This window comes from Rhinolophus sinicus, linkage group LG09 (genome assembly GCF_036562045.2).
Source record: "Rhinolophus sinicus isolate RSC01 linkage group LG09, ASM3656204v1, whole genome shotgun sequence".
Classification (NCBI taxonomy): Eukaryota; Metazoa; Chordata; class Mammalia; order Chiroptera; family Rhinolophidae; genus Rhinolophus; species Rhinolophus sinicus.
In genome coordinates, this window is record NC_133758.1 from 100,400,619 (window position 1) to 100,417,479 (window position 16,861).

Genomic DNA, 16,861 nt, shown 5'->3' on the forward strand with positions numbered 1-16,861 from the left:
GCAGCTTGGGGGTGTCTGAAAGTTGGGCGGGGCTGGGTCTCAAATCAGCAAGGTGGGGTGAATGAACGGTGTTTACCAGGTTGATGGAGACTCAGATATGGTGGCTGTCTGTGTCTGCCTGTGTCTGCATGCAGGGAGGGAGAGGGCTCAACAAAGAAACAATGGCTTTCGCCAGCTCCTCTGTCTGGGAGAAAGCTGCCCCTCCAGCCCTCACCTTGAAGCCAGACACTAGTTCCTCCCCGTATGTCTCTGTCACCTTTTGAGCTGCTGCCCCAGTGCTACAGCTCAGAGTGAGTGAGTCTGTCAGTGGGTAAGTCTGTGTACAGGTCCTTTAGGAGGAGCGCCTGGAACTGTAGCTGCCCTCTATCTCAGCCACAATTTCTGCTGGTTTTCACAATCAGAAATTATGAGGACTTCTCTCCCCAGCACTAGAACCCTGGGATGGAAAACTTGGTGTGGCACTGGGACCCCTTGCTCCTCTGGGGAGAACTTCCTCGGATGAGATATTTCTCCTGATTTTTAACAGCCACATATGGGTGTAGGGCCAGCCTGTTCCACATCTCTGCCCCTCCTACCAGTCTCGAGGTAGCTGCTTCTGTATGTTGATAGTTGTAGGGCTTCAGTTCAGCAAGACCAGGCAATTCTCAGTCTAATCTTTGCGTTTTAATTGGGGGTATTTAAATCATTTACACTTAATGGTGATTATTGATATGTTAGGGTTGTTTCCCATTTTATTATTTGTTTTGCTTTTGCTGTTTTGTGTTTATTTATTTCAATTTTCTTGACTTCGTTTGGGTTGCATGAGCATTTTTTGAGTCCATTTTGATTTATTTGTAGTGTTTTTGAGTGTATTTCCCTCTATAGTTTTCTTAGTGGTTGGTCTGGGTATGAAGGTATACATATGTATTGTATCACATTATACTGATACCAGAATTTTAATGCTTTCAGTGAAGTATAGAAGCCTTCCATTCAGGTTCCTTTACCCTCCCCATTTGTAAATATCATTGTCTTGAGCATCAGATAGTGTTATAACTTTTGTTTCAATCATCATATTTGATTTAGGAAACTCAGGATAAGAAGGCTAGTCATTGGCATTTACTCATATTTCTGTTTTTTTCTATTGTTTTTTATTCCTCCCTGATGATCTGCTACTCCTTTTTAAAATTAATTTCCTTTTTATTTGAAGTACTTCCTTTAGCCATTCTTTAAGAGTATGTTTCTAGCGACAGATTTTTTTTAGTTTTCATTTATCTAAGAACTTGATTTCATCTTCATTCCTGATGGATAGTTTTATAGAATATAGATTTTGTGGTTGAAAGTTATTTTCTTTCTTCAGTTGATAAATGTTTTGTCACTTGGTCTGTTCTCCATAGTTTCACATGAGGCCTTCTCTATTATTAAAATTGGTATTCTTTTATAGGTATTGTTTTGTTTATCTTTGGTTGCTTTCAAGGATTTCTTGTTTGTTTTTAATTTTCAAAAGTTTCATTAATTCTGAGTTTATCTTATTTGTGTCACTTTTTTTTTTGAATGGGTGGGAGTCATAAGGTCATAAGGTCCTTTGTCACTATGTTGTTCCTCCAGTCTTGGAGTCTCTAACCAGTTTGAGTTCCTCTCTTGACCTTTCAGAGCTCTCCTTTGGTCCTTTTATGTTATTTCCAGCTTCATAGTTGTATTTAGTGGTAAGAGTCAGGAAGAAACCATAAGTCCTTCTCATTTTCTTTTCTTTCTAATAATACTTCTGCTCATTTTTAAGTTTATTGTGTGGAACTTATTTGGGTCTGGATTTAAATAAACTATATAAAAGAAAAATACAGTGGTACCTCAGTTTTCGAACGTCTCTGTTGACAAACATTTTGGTTTACAAATGCTGTAAATTTTATGGATCTATGGTATCATTAGATAGTAAAATTCATGCTAAATTTGCAGTTTTAGGGGTTGATTTTAAAGGTCTGGAATGGATTAATCCATTTTGCATTACTTTCTATGGGGAAACCGTGCCTCAGTTTTCGAATGTTTCAGAACTCAAGTGGTCTTCAGGAACGGATTATGTTTGAAAACTGAGGTACCATTGTAATATATGATATTTATGAGATGATTAAAATTCAAAAACTGGGTATTTTAAAAGAAGTATTAATATTTAGTGTGATACTGGGATTATGTCAAAATGTACTTTATCTTTTAGAAATATGTACTAAAATATTTGAAGATAAAATTATGAGATATATAGGATTTGCCTCAAAAATAAAATACATGGGTTTGCACATAGGGCAAGAGTGGTCATTGGTTGATGGTTACTGGGTCTGGTGATGAGTACATAAGACTCAGAATATCTTTGTGTATGTAAGAAATTATCCATATTTAATCATTTAAAAAAGTTTAACATTTATTTCTTGAACACAAGTTAGGTATTAGGGAGGAAGGAAAACTTGACTGATTTATTATTTTTTGTACTTAATGTATGAGTATTGGGGAAACCAGTATGATCTATGAGGTCTGACAATTAAGTTCACGAACTTGTTGCAATGATGCTGCTAACCTTTGTGATACCAGAGGGTTTACTCATTATGAATTTGTACCAACTAGACAGTTAACCAAGTCTACTATTTGGAAGTGCTGAAAAGGCTGTGTGAAAAAGTTAGATGACCTGAACTTTTTGCCAACAATTCATGGCTCTTATATCATGACAATGCACCAGCTCACATGGCACTGTATTGGAACACCCTCCCTACTCACCTGATCTGGCCCCCAATGACTTCTTTCTTTACCCAAAGATAAAGGAAATATTGAAAGGAAGACATTTTGATGACATTCAGGGCATCAAGGGTAATATGACGACAGCTCTGATGGCCATTCCAGAAAAAGAGTCTAAAATTGCTTTGAAGGGTGGACTAGGTCCTGTCGTCGGTGCATAGCTTCCCAAGGGGAGTAGCTCAAAGGTGACCATAGTGATATTCAGCAGTGAGGTATGTATATTTGAAGGTATGTATATTTTTCGAGGACAAGTTCTTGAACTTAATTGTCTCACCTCGTAAGCTACTAAATTTTAATAAATTTGTTTATAAGGTGAGGAAGTATTGAAAGTACTTATACTATGTGCATAAACTTGTGAACAAGTAGTTATTATAATGTAAGTTTTTTTATCCTTTAAGGGATAATGTGCTTTCTTTGAGTTAGCTTTTCTCACCAGAATCTGAAGAGTTCCAGACTCGACTCTGCTATAGGGTCAGTATTTTAGTACATTATAAATTTATTCCTTCTCATTTTCTTTAACAGCTTTGTGTTGAAAATCAAGAATTGGAGACAAATGAAGATGGAATCCCAGAAGTTGATCAGTTTCACTTGGTATGTGACCTTTTGTCATTTACTAGTTGGAAACGTGATATAGATGTGTAGCAATAATGTAAACTTAAATATTTGACTGAATGTCCTCTAATTTTTGTAAGAATGCAAAATAACACTCACAATAGTCACAATAAAGAAATGTTAAAAAGTATGTGCCCTACCCAACACCATTGCCAGTGAGTTACTGCTAGAGAAAATTGTGGGATATATGTTTGTCACACAAATTATGTAAATAATCTGCCGTGTTTCCCCAAAAATAAGGCGAGCTCTTATATTAATTTTTGCTCCAAAAGACACATTAGGGCTTATGTTCAGGGGATGCCATGCTGAAAAATCATGCTAGGGCTTGTTTTCTGGTTAGGTCTTACTTTTGGGGGAACACGGTAAGTAATAATTAAGGAAAAAATAGTCTCTGCTGTATCTTCCAAGATCATATTATAATTAATGTTTTACTCTGTTTATAAGTACTTAGTTGTGTCTTCCCTTTGTCAAACGTCTGTGTCTTTCATATTGTTTTGCTGTTCATGTACTGTGTATTCAGCCAACATATTTTGAATACTTGCTCTATACCAGGAATTGAAGTAGGGACTGGGTTACTAGGATTGCAGCATTGAAGAAATTAATAATTTAGAAATATGAACAACTAAACAACCAAGATCTACAAATAGAATATTAAGAAAGTACTTTGGAAGAAGTTAAGTGTTAATTCTGTAGAGAAAGGGGGAGGGAAGAGGTAGGTCACAAATGCCACCAACTAATTATTTGAGGTGAATCTTCAAGATTGAATTAGTAGTTTATGTGATGTAGAGTGAGGTTATGGGCATTTCTGATAAAGACAGTAGCCTGCACTAAGACGTTAAAATATTAATATTGAATTCTTTTGAAATGGAATAGTCCAGTATGACTAAAGGTTAAATATAGCAATAAATGAGTCTATGAAAATACAGTGATTAGGCTCTAAAAGTTTTCATGCCATTTAAAAAAAAAATTTTTATAATATTTTGCAAGTGTTTTTATGACTTCAATTTTTAAAGAGCAGTTTTTAAGTTCACAGCAAAATTGAGAGGAAGGTACAGAGATTTCTCATATACCAACTTCTACCACATTTACATAGTCTATCCATTACCAGTATCCTCCCACCAGAGAGGTGCATTTGTTACCACTGATGAACCTGTATTGATACTTCATTATCATCCAAGTCTGTAGTGTACATAAGGGCTCACTCTTGGTGTTGTACATTCTATGGGTTTAGACAATATTATCACATGTACCCGCCATTATAGTATTACACAGAATATTTTCACTGCCCTAAAAATCCTCTGTGCATTGCCTATTCATCTCTACCTTCCCAGACCCCTGGAAACCACTGATCTTTCTATTGTCTCCATAGTTTTGCCTTTTCTAGAATGTCATATAGTTGAAATAATATAGTATGTAGCTTTTTCAGATTGGCTTTTTTCCATTTAGTAATACGCATCTATGATTTCTTCAGGTCTTTTTATGGCTAGTGAGCTCATTTCTTTTCTTTTTCTTTTTTTTTTTTTTTTAAAGAATTTTTTGGGAAAGGGGAACAGGACTTTATTGGGGAATAGTGTCTACTTCCAGGACTTTTTCCAAGTCAAGTTGTTGTCCTTTCAATCTTAGTTGGGGAGGGCGCAGCTCAGCTCCAGGTCCAGTTGCCCGTTGCTAGTTGCAGGGGTCGCAACCCACCATCCTTTATGGGAGTGGAGGAATTGAACTGGCAATCTTGTTGTTGAGTGCCCGCTCTCCAACCAACTGAGCCATCCGGGAGGCAACTCAGCTCAAGGTGCCATGTTCAATCTGAGTTGCAGGGTGCGGAACCCATCATCCCTTGCGGGACTCGAGGAGTTGAACTGGCAACGTTGTGGTTGAGAGCACTGTTGTGGTTGTGCACTGGCCCACGTGGGAATCGAATAAGCGGCCTTCGGCGTTAGGAGCACAGAGCTTGTCGGGCGGGAGACCCAGCTCGCCGCGCCATTTTTCAGGCGGGCCGGCCTGTGGGGTCTCTGCTCCCGCTCCCCACACAAGAATGCAGGATATGGTGAGGCCAAAAAAGAACACCCACGGAGCCATAGGTAGGGGAGTCATACCACTACGGTCTCACTGGAGGCTGGGTCCACCGGTCGCGCGACCTGCCGTCCGCCTTTCCTCCAACCGACCGACCGACGACTCTCCTCCGCTCTCCTCGACTCTGTTCCTCTACTCTCCTCGACTCTGCTCGGCAATCCTCGGCAGTCCTCGGCAGTCCTCGGCAGTCCTGGGCTCTCCTCTCTAGCTGCAGCAGTTATACCAGTGGCCAATCGGCTAGCCGGCCACAGCCGACGGCCAATCAGCCACAGCCGACGGCCAATCAGCCACAGCCGACGGCCATCCACTACCCGAGCCAGCACCCTTCCAACAGGAGGCCGAGAGCCTGTAAACTACTTTCTGGGGCTCTGTCCCCAAGAGCTTCAACCGCCTGAGCCGCCGGGCTGGCCCCTCATTTCTTTTTATCGCGAAAAATATTCCATTGTCTGGATGTACACAGTTTATTTATCCACTCACCTACTGAAGGATAGCTTGGTTGCTTCCAGGTTTTGGTAATTATGAATAAAGCTTCAGTAAATATCTGTGTGCAGGTTTTTGTGAGGGCATAAGTTTTCATTTCCTTGGGTCAATACCAAGGAGTGCAATTGCTATATTATATGATAAAAAAGTATGTATAGTTTTGTAAGAATCTGCCAAATTGTCTTCCAAAATGGCTGTACTATTTTGCATTGCCACCAGTGAGGGATAAGAGCTCCTCTTGCTCCACATACTTGTAAGTGTTTGGTGGTGTCAGTGTCCTGGATTTCAATACTAAAAGATGTGTAGTGGTATCTTTTTGTTGCTTTATTTTACATTTCTTTGATGACATGTGATGGGGAACATCTTTTCATATGCTTATTGCCTGCCATTTGTATATCTTCTTTGATGAGGTGTCTGGTAAAGTCTTTGGCTCATTTTTAATCATGTTGTTTTTTTATTGTTGACTTTTAAGAATTATTTGTATATTTTGAATAACAGTCTTTTATTAGATAAGTCTTTGCAGATATTTTCTCATAGTCTGTGGATTATGTTTTTATTTTCTTGACCGTATTTTTTGCAGAGCAGAAAATTTTAATTTTAATGGGGTCCAATTTATCAGTTCTTTTTTTCATGGATTGTGTGCTTTTGGTGTTGTATCTAGAAAGTTTTTGCTGAACCCAACTTCTTCTAGGTTTTCTCCTAGTAAGTTATCTTCTAGGAGTTTTATAGATTTTTGTTTTACATTTTATTTTTAAAATTTTTATTAAATTTATTGGGATGACATTGGTTACTAAAATTATATAGGTTTCAAGGGTACATTTGTATAATACATCATCTATGTATTGCTTACATTTTAGATCTGTGATCTATTTTGAGTTAATTTTTGTGAAGGTTGTAAGGTCTGTGTCTAGATTCATTTCTTTTTGCATGTGGATGTCCAGTTGTTCCAGAACCGTTTGTTGAAAAGACTATCTTTTTTCCATTGTATTGCCTTTTCCCCTTTGCAAAGATCAGTGGACTATGTTTATATGAGTATATTTTGTTCCATTGATCTATTTGTTTATTCTTTACCCAAACCACACAGTATTGATTACTGTAGCTTTATAGTAAAGCTCCAGCTTTGTTCTCTTTCAATACTGTGTTGGCTATTCTGGATCTGTTTGTTGATATCCACAAAATAACTGTTCGCGGGAATTTTGATTGGGATTGCATTAAATCTGTAGGTCAATTTGGGAAGAATTTCTGTCTTGATAATATTGAGTCTTTTTATTCATGAACATGGAATATCTCTCTGTTCATTTAGTTCTTTAATTTCTTTCATCAGCATTTTGTAGTTTACCTCATATAGATCTTGTTAATATTTTGTTAGATTTATACTGAAGTATTTCAAATTTGAGGGTGCTAATGTAAGTGGTATTATGTTTTCTTGTTTTGCTTTTAAAATTACATCTTTATTGAGAATAAAATTTACATACCATACAATCCACCCTTTTAAAGGAAACAAATTAAGGGCTCTAGAATATCGACAGGTATGTGTGGCCATCACCACCATTTTTAAACATTTCATCACCTCAAAACAAACCTCTTAACACTTTAGCTATCATTCCTCTACCCAGCCATCTTCCCCAGCCTAAAGTAAGCATTAATCTACTTTTGATCTTTGTAGATTTGCCTAATTTGGGTATTTCATATAAATGGAATAACATGATATGTGGTCTTTTGTGACTGGCTTCTTTCACTTAACGTTTTCAAGGTTCATCCATATTGGTATTAAAATTTCATCAATTGCCTGACATTGATCTTCATAGCTGTGTTTTCCTTATTTTAATCTAGAATGTTGACTGGGCTGTACTCATCTTACAGCTCGACTGAGGAAGAATCTGCTTCCAAGCTCACATGATTGTTGGGAGAATTCAGTTCCTCTCTAGTTGTTGGCCAGAGGCTGTCCTCAATTGTTTGCCATATATCCATCATACCAGCTTGTTTCATCAAAGTGTACAAGCAGAGAAGGCACTAAAGGAGTCTGTTAGCTAGACAGAAGTCACAGTTTTTCATAAACAACTCATAGAAGTGACATCCCATCACTTTTTTTCTTCATTAGAAGAATTTCACTAGGTCAAGCCTACACTCAAGGGGAAAGTATTTCATTAGGATATGAATACCAGGAAGTAGGGATCACTTGGGGACACCTTAGAAGTCTGGCTACCAGATTGTCATCTGTCAGTTATGTGTGAGACACTCTATTAGGTGTATATATAGAGAGTTGAGGACTGTCAAGTTCTTCAACTTTGTTGTAAGTAGAAGTTTCTATTTAAGGTGAGCAGCCATTGTGGACATCAAATGAGCATACTTGGCTTGTGTAGTATTTGCTTCTATGATTTGAGGCAGCCATTAGTGCTGGGAATGGAGTTGTCGTTTACCTACATTTTGTGATCACACAGTTATCAAACAAATGAGGGAACTATAGACTGAATATTACAGAGGCTATATCACAGGTGGAGAGAAATCATGGAATCATGCATTTTAAACAGGTATTAGAGGATAATTAATTCACTAGTCTACAGCCCTCAGAAGAATTTCTTTGGGGAATATTCCCCACAAATGGCCTTCAGCCTCTGCTTAAGTACTTTTATGTTCAGAGCAACCCATTTTATTATTTATTCTAAGATTCATTCCTTCAAATAGATATTCTTTCACATAATATGTTTATGATACAAAATCCAAAAGTTACAGGAGAAAGTACATACTGTAAAAAGTAATCTCCCTATCAGTGTGTTCTTCAGTTACTCAAGTCCCTTTGCCAGAAACACTAGCGTTATTGCTAGTTTCTTGTGATTCCTTCCAGAAAAGCCTATGTATGTATCCTTTTAAAAATAGATTATTGTTTTATTAATTTAAATAAATTATGTTTGGTCCGTGAGCTCAATAAATAGGACTTTATATTATGCATCATTGTATCCCCAGTGTCTTTAGCTCGACACAGACTAGGACCTTAATAAATGTTTTAAATGAATGAATGAATCTGGTTTTATATTTTTTCTGGTAAATATTCTTCATCTGCTATTTCTTATACTGTCCTTTTTCCTCCATTGCCTCCCTATATTTTCAATCTCTCTGGAATTCATTCTTATATATGGTACGAAGTAAGGATCTAATTTTATCTTTTTATATGTGAAAAGATAGTTGACCCGGCACCATTTATTCAATAGTCAGTTTTTCTCCACTGACTAATAATGCTACTCTATAGTGTGCCAAGTTTCTATGTACTCAGGAATCTGTTTTGGGCTCTGTTCTGTTGTTCGTTTATTGATCCCTGGGCCGGCACTACACTGTTTTAAATACCGTATCTTTATAGAGGGTTTTGGCTTTCCTTTCTTCCTTTTTTCTTTAACATTGTCTTGGTTATTCTTGTCACTTTATTCTTCTATATGAATTTTGGCACCAACTGAAGACCTCTGAAAAACATTGTTGAGACTTTGGAAGTATATTGAATTTATAGGATAATTTGAAGAATTGCTACCTTGATATTTTTGTGGTTGGGAAAATAATGCATCTTCATATTTTGGACACTTTTTATTGCATTGGTTATGATATAAATTTTATTATTTTTTTGTTTTAAACAACTTCGTAAGTAGTTTACATTATATCCAAAAGTATGTATATCATGAAGCAAAACCTGTGAAGCCGTATCTCATTGTTTTGGTTTGCATTTCCCTGATGACTAATGATGTTGAGCATCTTTTCATTTGCGTATTGGCCATCTACATATCTTCCTTGGAGAAATGTCTGTTCAGAACCTTTGCTCATTTAAAAATTGGGTTCTTGTTTTTATATCATTGAGTTGTAAGAGTTATTTATATTCTAGATACAAATCTTTTATTAGATACATGACTTGTGAATGTCTTCTCCCATTCTGTGGGTTGCATTTTACTTTCTTAATGGTGTTCTTTGAAGAACAAAAGTTTTAAATTTTAATAACGTCCAACTTATCTATTTTTCCCTTTGTTGCTGGAGCTTTTGGTGTCATTTCTAAGAGTCCTTTACTAAATCCAAAGTCATGAGGATTTACATATGTTTTTTTCAAGAGGTTTTATAGTTATAGCTTTCACATTTAGTTCTTTGGAGTTAAACTTTGTATATTGTGTAAAGTAGGATTTCAACTTTATTCCTTTGCATATGGCTATCCAATTATCCCAGTACCATTTGTGGAAAAGACTGTTTTTCCTCTATTGAATGGTCTTGATACCTTTGTTGAAGTCCGATGACTACAAATACATGGGCTTATTTCTGGACTTGCAATTCTATTTCATGGGTATACATGAATGAGTCTGTCCTTGTGCCATTACCACGCCTGTTGATTACTGTTGCTTTGTATTAAAGGTTTAAAATTGGGAAATGTGAGTATTCCTATTTTGTTCTTTCTCAGGATTATTTTGGCTCTTCTGGGTCCCTTGCAATTCTATATAAATTTTGTTTTATTTTTTCCCCTCACTATGTTTACACACACACACACACACACACACACACACACACACACACTTAATGTATGATTTATCCTCTTAGTAATATTTTAAGTATACAGTATTGTTAAATATGTATAGGCGCTGTGCTGTTCAGTAGATCTGTAGGACTTACTCGTTTTGTATAACCAATATCTCTCCCCCTCCCAGCCAGTCCTCCTGGTAACCACCATTCTACTCTGTGCTTCTGTGAGTTTGATTATTTTAGATTCCTCATAAAGGAGGATCATGCAGTATTTGTGTGTCTGTGTCTGGCTCATTTCACTTGGCATAATATGCTCCAGGTTCATCCATGTTGCTGCACATGGCATAATTTCTTTCTTTTTAAAGGCTGAATAATATTCTAATGCAGGGTGTCCAAACTGCGGCCCGCGGGCCAACTGCGGCCCCCAATCCATTTTTTATTGGCCTGCAGCAAATTCTAAAAATATATTTAATTTACTTAAATAAACCAGGTGAGGCAATACGTACTTCACCTCGAATGAGTGGCCCAGCTGTTTGTGTAGTTTACCACATATGGCCCTTGGTGAAAACCGTTGAAAAAAGTTTGGACACCCCTGTTCTAATGTATGTAAATACCATATTTTTTGTCTTTATCAATATATATATTGAAAATTTAGAATGTTTCCATGTCTTCGCTGTTGCAGATAATGCCACAGTGAACATGGGAATGCAGATATCTCTTGGAGATCCTGATTTCAATTCCTTTGGATATCTATCCAGAAGTAGAATTGCTGGATCATATGGTTGTTCTAGTTTTAATTTTTTGAAGAATCCCCATACTGTTTTTAAGAGGGGCTGTAGCCATTTGCATTCCCACCAACAGTGTACAAGGGTTCCCTTTTCTCTACATTTAGCCATTTTTTTGGTTGTTGTTATTAATAATAGCCATCCTAATAGGTGTAAGGTGATATTTCATTGTAGTTTTGATTTGCATTTCCTTCATGATTAGTGATCGAGCACCTTTTAAATGTGTTTATTGGCCATTTATCTGTCTTCCTTGGAAGAATGTCTAGTCAAGTCCTTATAAGCCCGTTTTCAAATTGGGTTATTTGGGTTGTTTTTTGTTGTTGGTAGGTTGTGAGAGTTCCTTACATCTCTTCGATATTAATCTTTATCATATGTATGGTTTGCAAATATTTTCTTCCATTCCACAGGTTGCCTTTTCACTTTGTTGATTGTTTCCTTTGCTGTGCAGAAATAGTTTCATGTAATCACATTTGTCTGTTTTTGCTTTTATTGCCTGTGCTTTGGTGTCATATCCAAAAAACCATTGCCAAGACTTGCATAAGAAGCTTTTCCCCTGATATCTTCTAGGAGTTTTATAAATTCAAGTCTTATATTTAATTCTTTAATTCATTTTATTTTTGTGCACGGTATATGATAAGGTACAATTTCATTATTTTGCATGTGTACATTCTGTTTTCCAACCATGTAGTGTAGAAACTATCCTTTCCCCATTCTGTATTGTTGGCATTCTTTCCGAAGATCAGTTGGCCATATATGTGTGGGTTTAGTTCTAGGTTTTCTATATTGTTCCGTTGATCTGTGTGTCTGTTTTCATGCCAGTATCATACGTTTTGGTTACCATAGCTTTATAATAGTTCAAATCCAGGAAGTATGATGCCCCCAGCTCTATTCTTTGTTAAGATTGCTTTGTCTAATTCTTTGTCAAGATCGCTTTTGTGGTTCCATATGAATTTTAGGATTTTTTTCTGTTTCTGTGTGAAATGCCATTGGAACTTTTTTTAACATTTGCATTGAATCTTTAGGTCATCTTGGGTAGTATAGACTAGGGTTTCCAGGCTCTCGGGAATATTTTTCGCTTTCCCATTCCCGAATCCCGAGATATAAACAGTTTTCTGTTCTCCACGATGAATCATTCCCACAAAGTGACGGCTGATGCTACCAACAACCTGGGTTCAAGGAGCCAATTTTCCCGATTTCCCAATTGCTCGGGATTTGGGAACGGAAAAGGGAAAAAAATTCCAGAGAACAGGTGGGAATTCCTGCCCTGAAACCCTAGTGATAAATAGGAAAAATGTCTAAGAGATACATTGTGAGTAGTATGTTTATTTTCCATTGTGGGTATTACTGGGTTAAAGAGCCAATTTTTCCAGTTCCCAAACAACTTTTCTCAGGATTTGGGAAGGGAAAGTGAAAGAAATTCCTGAGAAAGGGCGGGAATTCCCACCTGGAAACCCTAATATAGACATTTTAATAGTAGTATTAATTCTTTGAATCCATGAACATGAAATAATGTTTTTCACTGTTTGTATCTTTAGTTTCTTTCACCAATGACTTACAGTTTTTAATGCACAGATTTTTCACTGTCTTGGTTAATTTTTTAATAAGTATTATTTGATGCTTTTGTAAGTGGGATTGTTGTATTTCTTTTTCAGAAGTTTTGTTGATTATATTTTATTGGAATCATGTAAAGTTTATAAATTAGCTTAGGGAAAGTTGATGCATTTGTGATGAGTCCCTTTGTCCAAAAATGTGATTCTCTCTACTTGTTCTGAATCTACCGTGGTGCTTTTCAAGAGCATGTGGTATTTTTTCTCATTTAGATTTTGTAATTTTTAATTGTTTATATCTATTATCTTTAAATACATTTATATCTATTATCTTTATATTGTTTATATATTTTAATTGTTTATATCTATTATCTTTAAATATGTTTAAAAACATCCTGTAGAGTGCAGTGTGGGCATTGGAATTAATTCATTTAGCAAATGAGTATCTGTTATTTTCCTGACATTGTTAGTTGTTGGGGATGAAGTGATGAAGTAAAATTTCTGATCTTAAGAATCTTAGAGTCTAATGAGGACACTAGTAATAAACAGGTGATTTTCATTTAGTGTGAAACATGCTCTCATTGGAGTCACAAAAGGAGTGGGGAGGAAGGCATTCCCAGGTGCTTTGGGAGGTAGAAATAATAGAGGAGCAATATTATAGTGTTGTTTCCATGTGCTAGTACTCTGACTAATGCCCTAAAAAGAGGGAAAAAGGGAAGTCATAAAATATCTTTTCTTGTAATTTCATTTGTTATTGAGATATTTCAGCTGTGATTTTTTTTTCTTTTTACATTTTCCCCCTGTAATTCAATTCCATTGTTTTATTACTGGAGTAATCCCTTTCCAATAAAAACTAATGGAATTTTGTAGAAATCTTTAAAAATCTAAATAGGAAAAATTGATTTTAGCTCTGTATCATTGATTAAAAGTGTTTTTGAATTGGATCCTCCGTCATTATTACAGTTTTCTCCTTTCATTGGTTTGTTTTGGTTTTATAACATCTCTTTTTCCTTGCAGGATGATAATGTCAAATCCCTACTCCGTAGCTTGATCTGTTGTAGAAGTTCAGTGACTGCTGAGCAAGTTTTGAATGCTGACTGTTTCTTGCTACCAAAGGGGAAATCAACTCCAAACCCAGAAAAAGAAACTGAATATACCCAATATAAAGATGAAGAAGAATTAAGGATGGAGAACTTGGATAAATATAAGGAAAAGATAAGAAGTGGTGAAGCCAACTTTGATTGGTAGATTAGGATTCTTTTGTTGTTTCAGATGTTCCTTTTAAAAACTTTGTTTAGTTTGGTTAAATAAACAAAATGTGGAAGTATTCTGGGGCTAGTTAAGTTGTGTCTTTGGTATTCCAGTTGTGAAAAATAAAAGATGTTTGGCTATGCAAAAAAATTGTATACTTTGAAATTTCATTTAACTGGAGGCGTTAAGCAAGGGTTTTCTTTTGACATTGCATATTCAAAAGTTATTTTTTGAAATTGCATAATTAGACTATTATACTTGTAATAGAAAAGTTTATTAGATTGTTGGACAGACCCAATACAGATTTTCAGTATGTTGGCCGCCCGATGATGAAGGGTGATACTTTTGTTCAGTAAGTGATAGTTTGCATCTGCTTTGTATCCAGTTCTGAAGATGTGTGAAGATAAATAAAACACAGCCCTTACACTTATAAAGCAAACAATCTATTGAGAAAGTCAGAGATATAAACAGATCTTCATAATATAATATAGAAGATCTGGGATTACTATACATCTAGTAATAGCTCTAGAAAGAGCTTTATGGGATTACAGAGCAGGAGTACTTTTCCAGTGGAAGAAGGGTGTCAGGGAAAGCTTTCAGGGTAGCACTACCTTAGTTAAATCTTAAAGGATGAGTCAGTAGTAACGGTCACAGAGGAGCAAGAGCATCTTCATTAGCAGAGAAAGCGTGATGAAAGCACTGAAGGGAGAAACAGCTTGCTGTGTTTAATAGTATAAAATCAGAGGCAGGGAATAGTCATATAGGCCGATGGGGGCTTTGTAGGAAATAATAAAAGGCTATACCTAATCATTTTATAGGAAATGTGGAGTCATTGAAGAATTTTAAACAGCTTTAGCTCTCTCAAAATTCATCTTCTACCTTCCACCAGGATAGGAGGTAGGAAGACTGGTTAGAAAGCTATTATAATAAAGTAGGTGAGAAATGAAAACACATCTAGGGAAGTAGAAATAGTGATGAAACATATGGGACAAATTTATGAAATAATTAGGAGGCAAATCAGTTAGACTTGGCATTGAGTGTATGTAGACTAAAGAATGGTAGTCTGTAATTGCCTATTCAAAATCCAGTCTTCCTTTTTTTTTCTTAGTACGTACGTAATAGATTCCAGTTCTCTTTGGGGTGGCACTGTACTTGGCTAAAATACTACATCTACCCTTTTCTCTTTTGGCTGAGGCCTTTTTTAATTTTAATTTTTCAATTACAGTTGACAGTCAGTATTTTATATTAGTTTCAGGTGTACAGCATAGTGGTTAAACATTTATGTAATTTACAAAGTGAATCCCCCAATTAGTCGAGTATGCGGCTGGCACCATACATTAGTTGAGGCCTTTCGACTAGGTTCTTGCAAATAAGTCTCCTTACACATAGGTGACTCTGCTGAGAGATGTGCCCTTTTGCCTTTACCCCTTTCCTATTGCCTAGGAACTAACACTATGGTTCGAATTTGAATAGCCTCCTGGCATAATGAAATGACCTCGAGGATGAAGCCCATGAACTGGGGTGATGGAGCAGCAAGTTAGAGGGAGCTCATGTCTCTCACCATTCTGTACTGGCTTCAAGATTTCATGTTATTTCAGATAAAAACCCTTACGTTAGTGACAGTGTGGCCCCTGTACCAGCAGCCTCAGCATCACCTGGAAACTTATCAGAAATGCAAATTCTTGGCTCCACCTCACACTTACTAAATGAGAATGTCTGGGGTGAAGCTGGGCAATTTGTGTTCTAACAAGTGCTTTACTTTATTCTAATACACACTAAAGAGAACCATTGCCACACATTCAAGCCATTGCTACTTTTTGGGTTTCCTATTTTATAATAGAACTTAATTTTAGCTGATTCAGTAATAAAGGCACAGCAATTAGGTTTGAAGCAAACTTGGATAATTAAAAGGAACAAAGAATAGATCATTTTATTCATACTCAACTATTTTAAATAAAGAATTAGGCCAGTATTTTCCAAATGTGTTCTGCTGAGTACTAGTCCCTTGGGATGTTCAGCATAAAAAGAATCCTGTGATTAGTTGTTTGAAAAGTAATGAATGCTAAATTGGAGATTGATCATGCATATTAGATGGTAAAGGTCCTAAAAAGTTCTCTAGAAGAGAAACCTGTTTAGTTTTTATCCCAACATTTGCCAAATTTGACAGCAAGACCCCCTTTTAAACATAATACCTAGCAACTTCTGTTTTGTGAAAATAGGGAATCCCATTTTGTGGTATACTAAGTTAGTTTTTATTTTCATTCTTGTTTTAAAATGGCAGATATTAAAGAGACAAATGTCTAAGTATCCCTTCAATGCCACAAATGTTTCTTCAAATATGTTTATATATGTGTAAGGGAAATGCAAAGACAAACAAATGTGTTTACTGCCCTGTGGGCAGCCTGAGAACGATGCAGCATGTAATAAACTGTAAGAAGAGTAATAATGGATGTCACCACAAAGAGGAAGCAGAGGAGGGATGAGGTTGAGGAATAGACATTTGACTCGTTTTAGAGGAGCAGTGGGACTCCACTTATTTGGAACTGGAACAGGGTATTCCAGGCCATGGAAATTAAGAGAGCTCAAAGGATAGATTTGGGAAAGGACAAGAATTTGGCTGGAGCTTAGGGCATTCATGGGGGAGCTGAGAAATAAACTTGGAAAAGTATTTTGGGGACATAGCATAGAATGTTGTGAGTTGCTGTGTAAAAGACTGGACTGTTAAAAATTTAAGAGCAGTTGAATCACAGTCCTGTTTATTTTAGAGTAAAATAGCTAACTAGAGAGGATGATTTGGTCAGGGAAATAATGGAGGTAAGGATAGTACATTTCACTAACATCATTGAGGCGAAGAAATGTCCTGTTTTAGCTAAAGGTACT

The 16,861-nt window shown here is 36.4% G+C and overlaps 1 protein-coding gene across 1 annotated transcript in view; it reads left to right on the forward strand.

Moving 5' to 3' along the window:
* Positions 1 to 14,117, forward strand: part of STK31 (serine/threonine kinase 31) — a 78,867-nt gene extending 64,750 nt beyond the window's left edge. Inside the window, exons 23-24 of the mRNA XM_019727764.2 lie at positions 3,277 to 3,345; positions 13,748 to 14,117. Of these exons, the coding sequence (XP_019583323.2) occupies positions 3,277 to 3,345; positions 13,748 to 13,978 (300 nt within the window). The 3' untranslated portion in view covers positions 13,979 to 14,117. The remainder of the gene's footprint in view (positions 1 to 3,276; positions 3,346 to 13,747) is intronic.
* The last annotated feature ends 2,744 nt before the right edge of the window (positions 14,118 to 16,861 follow it).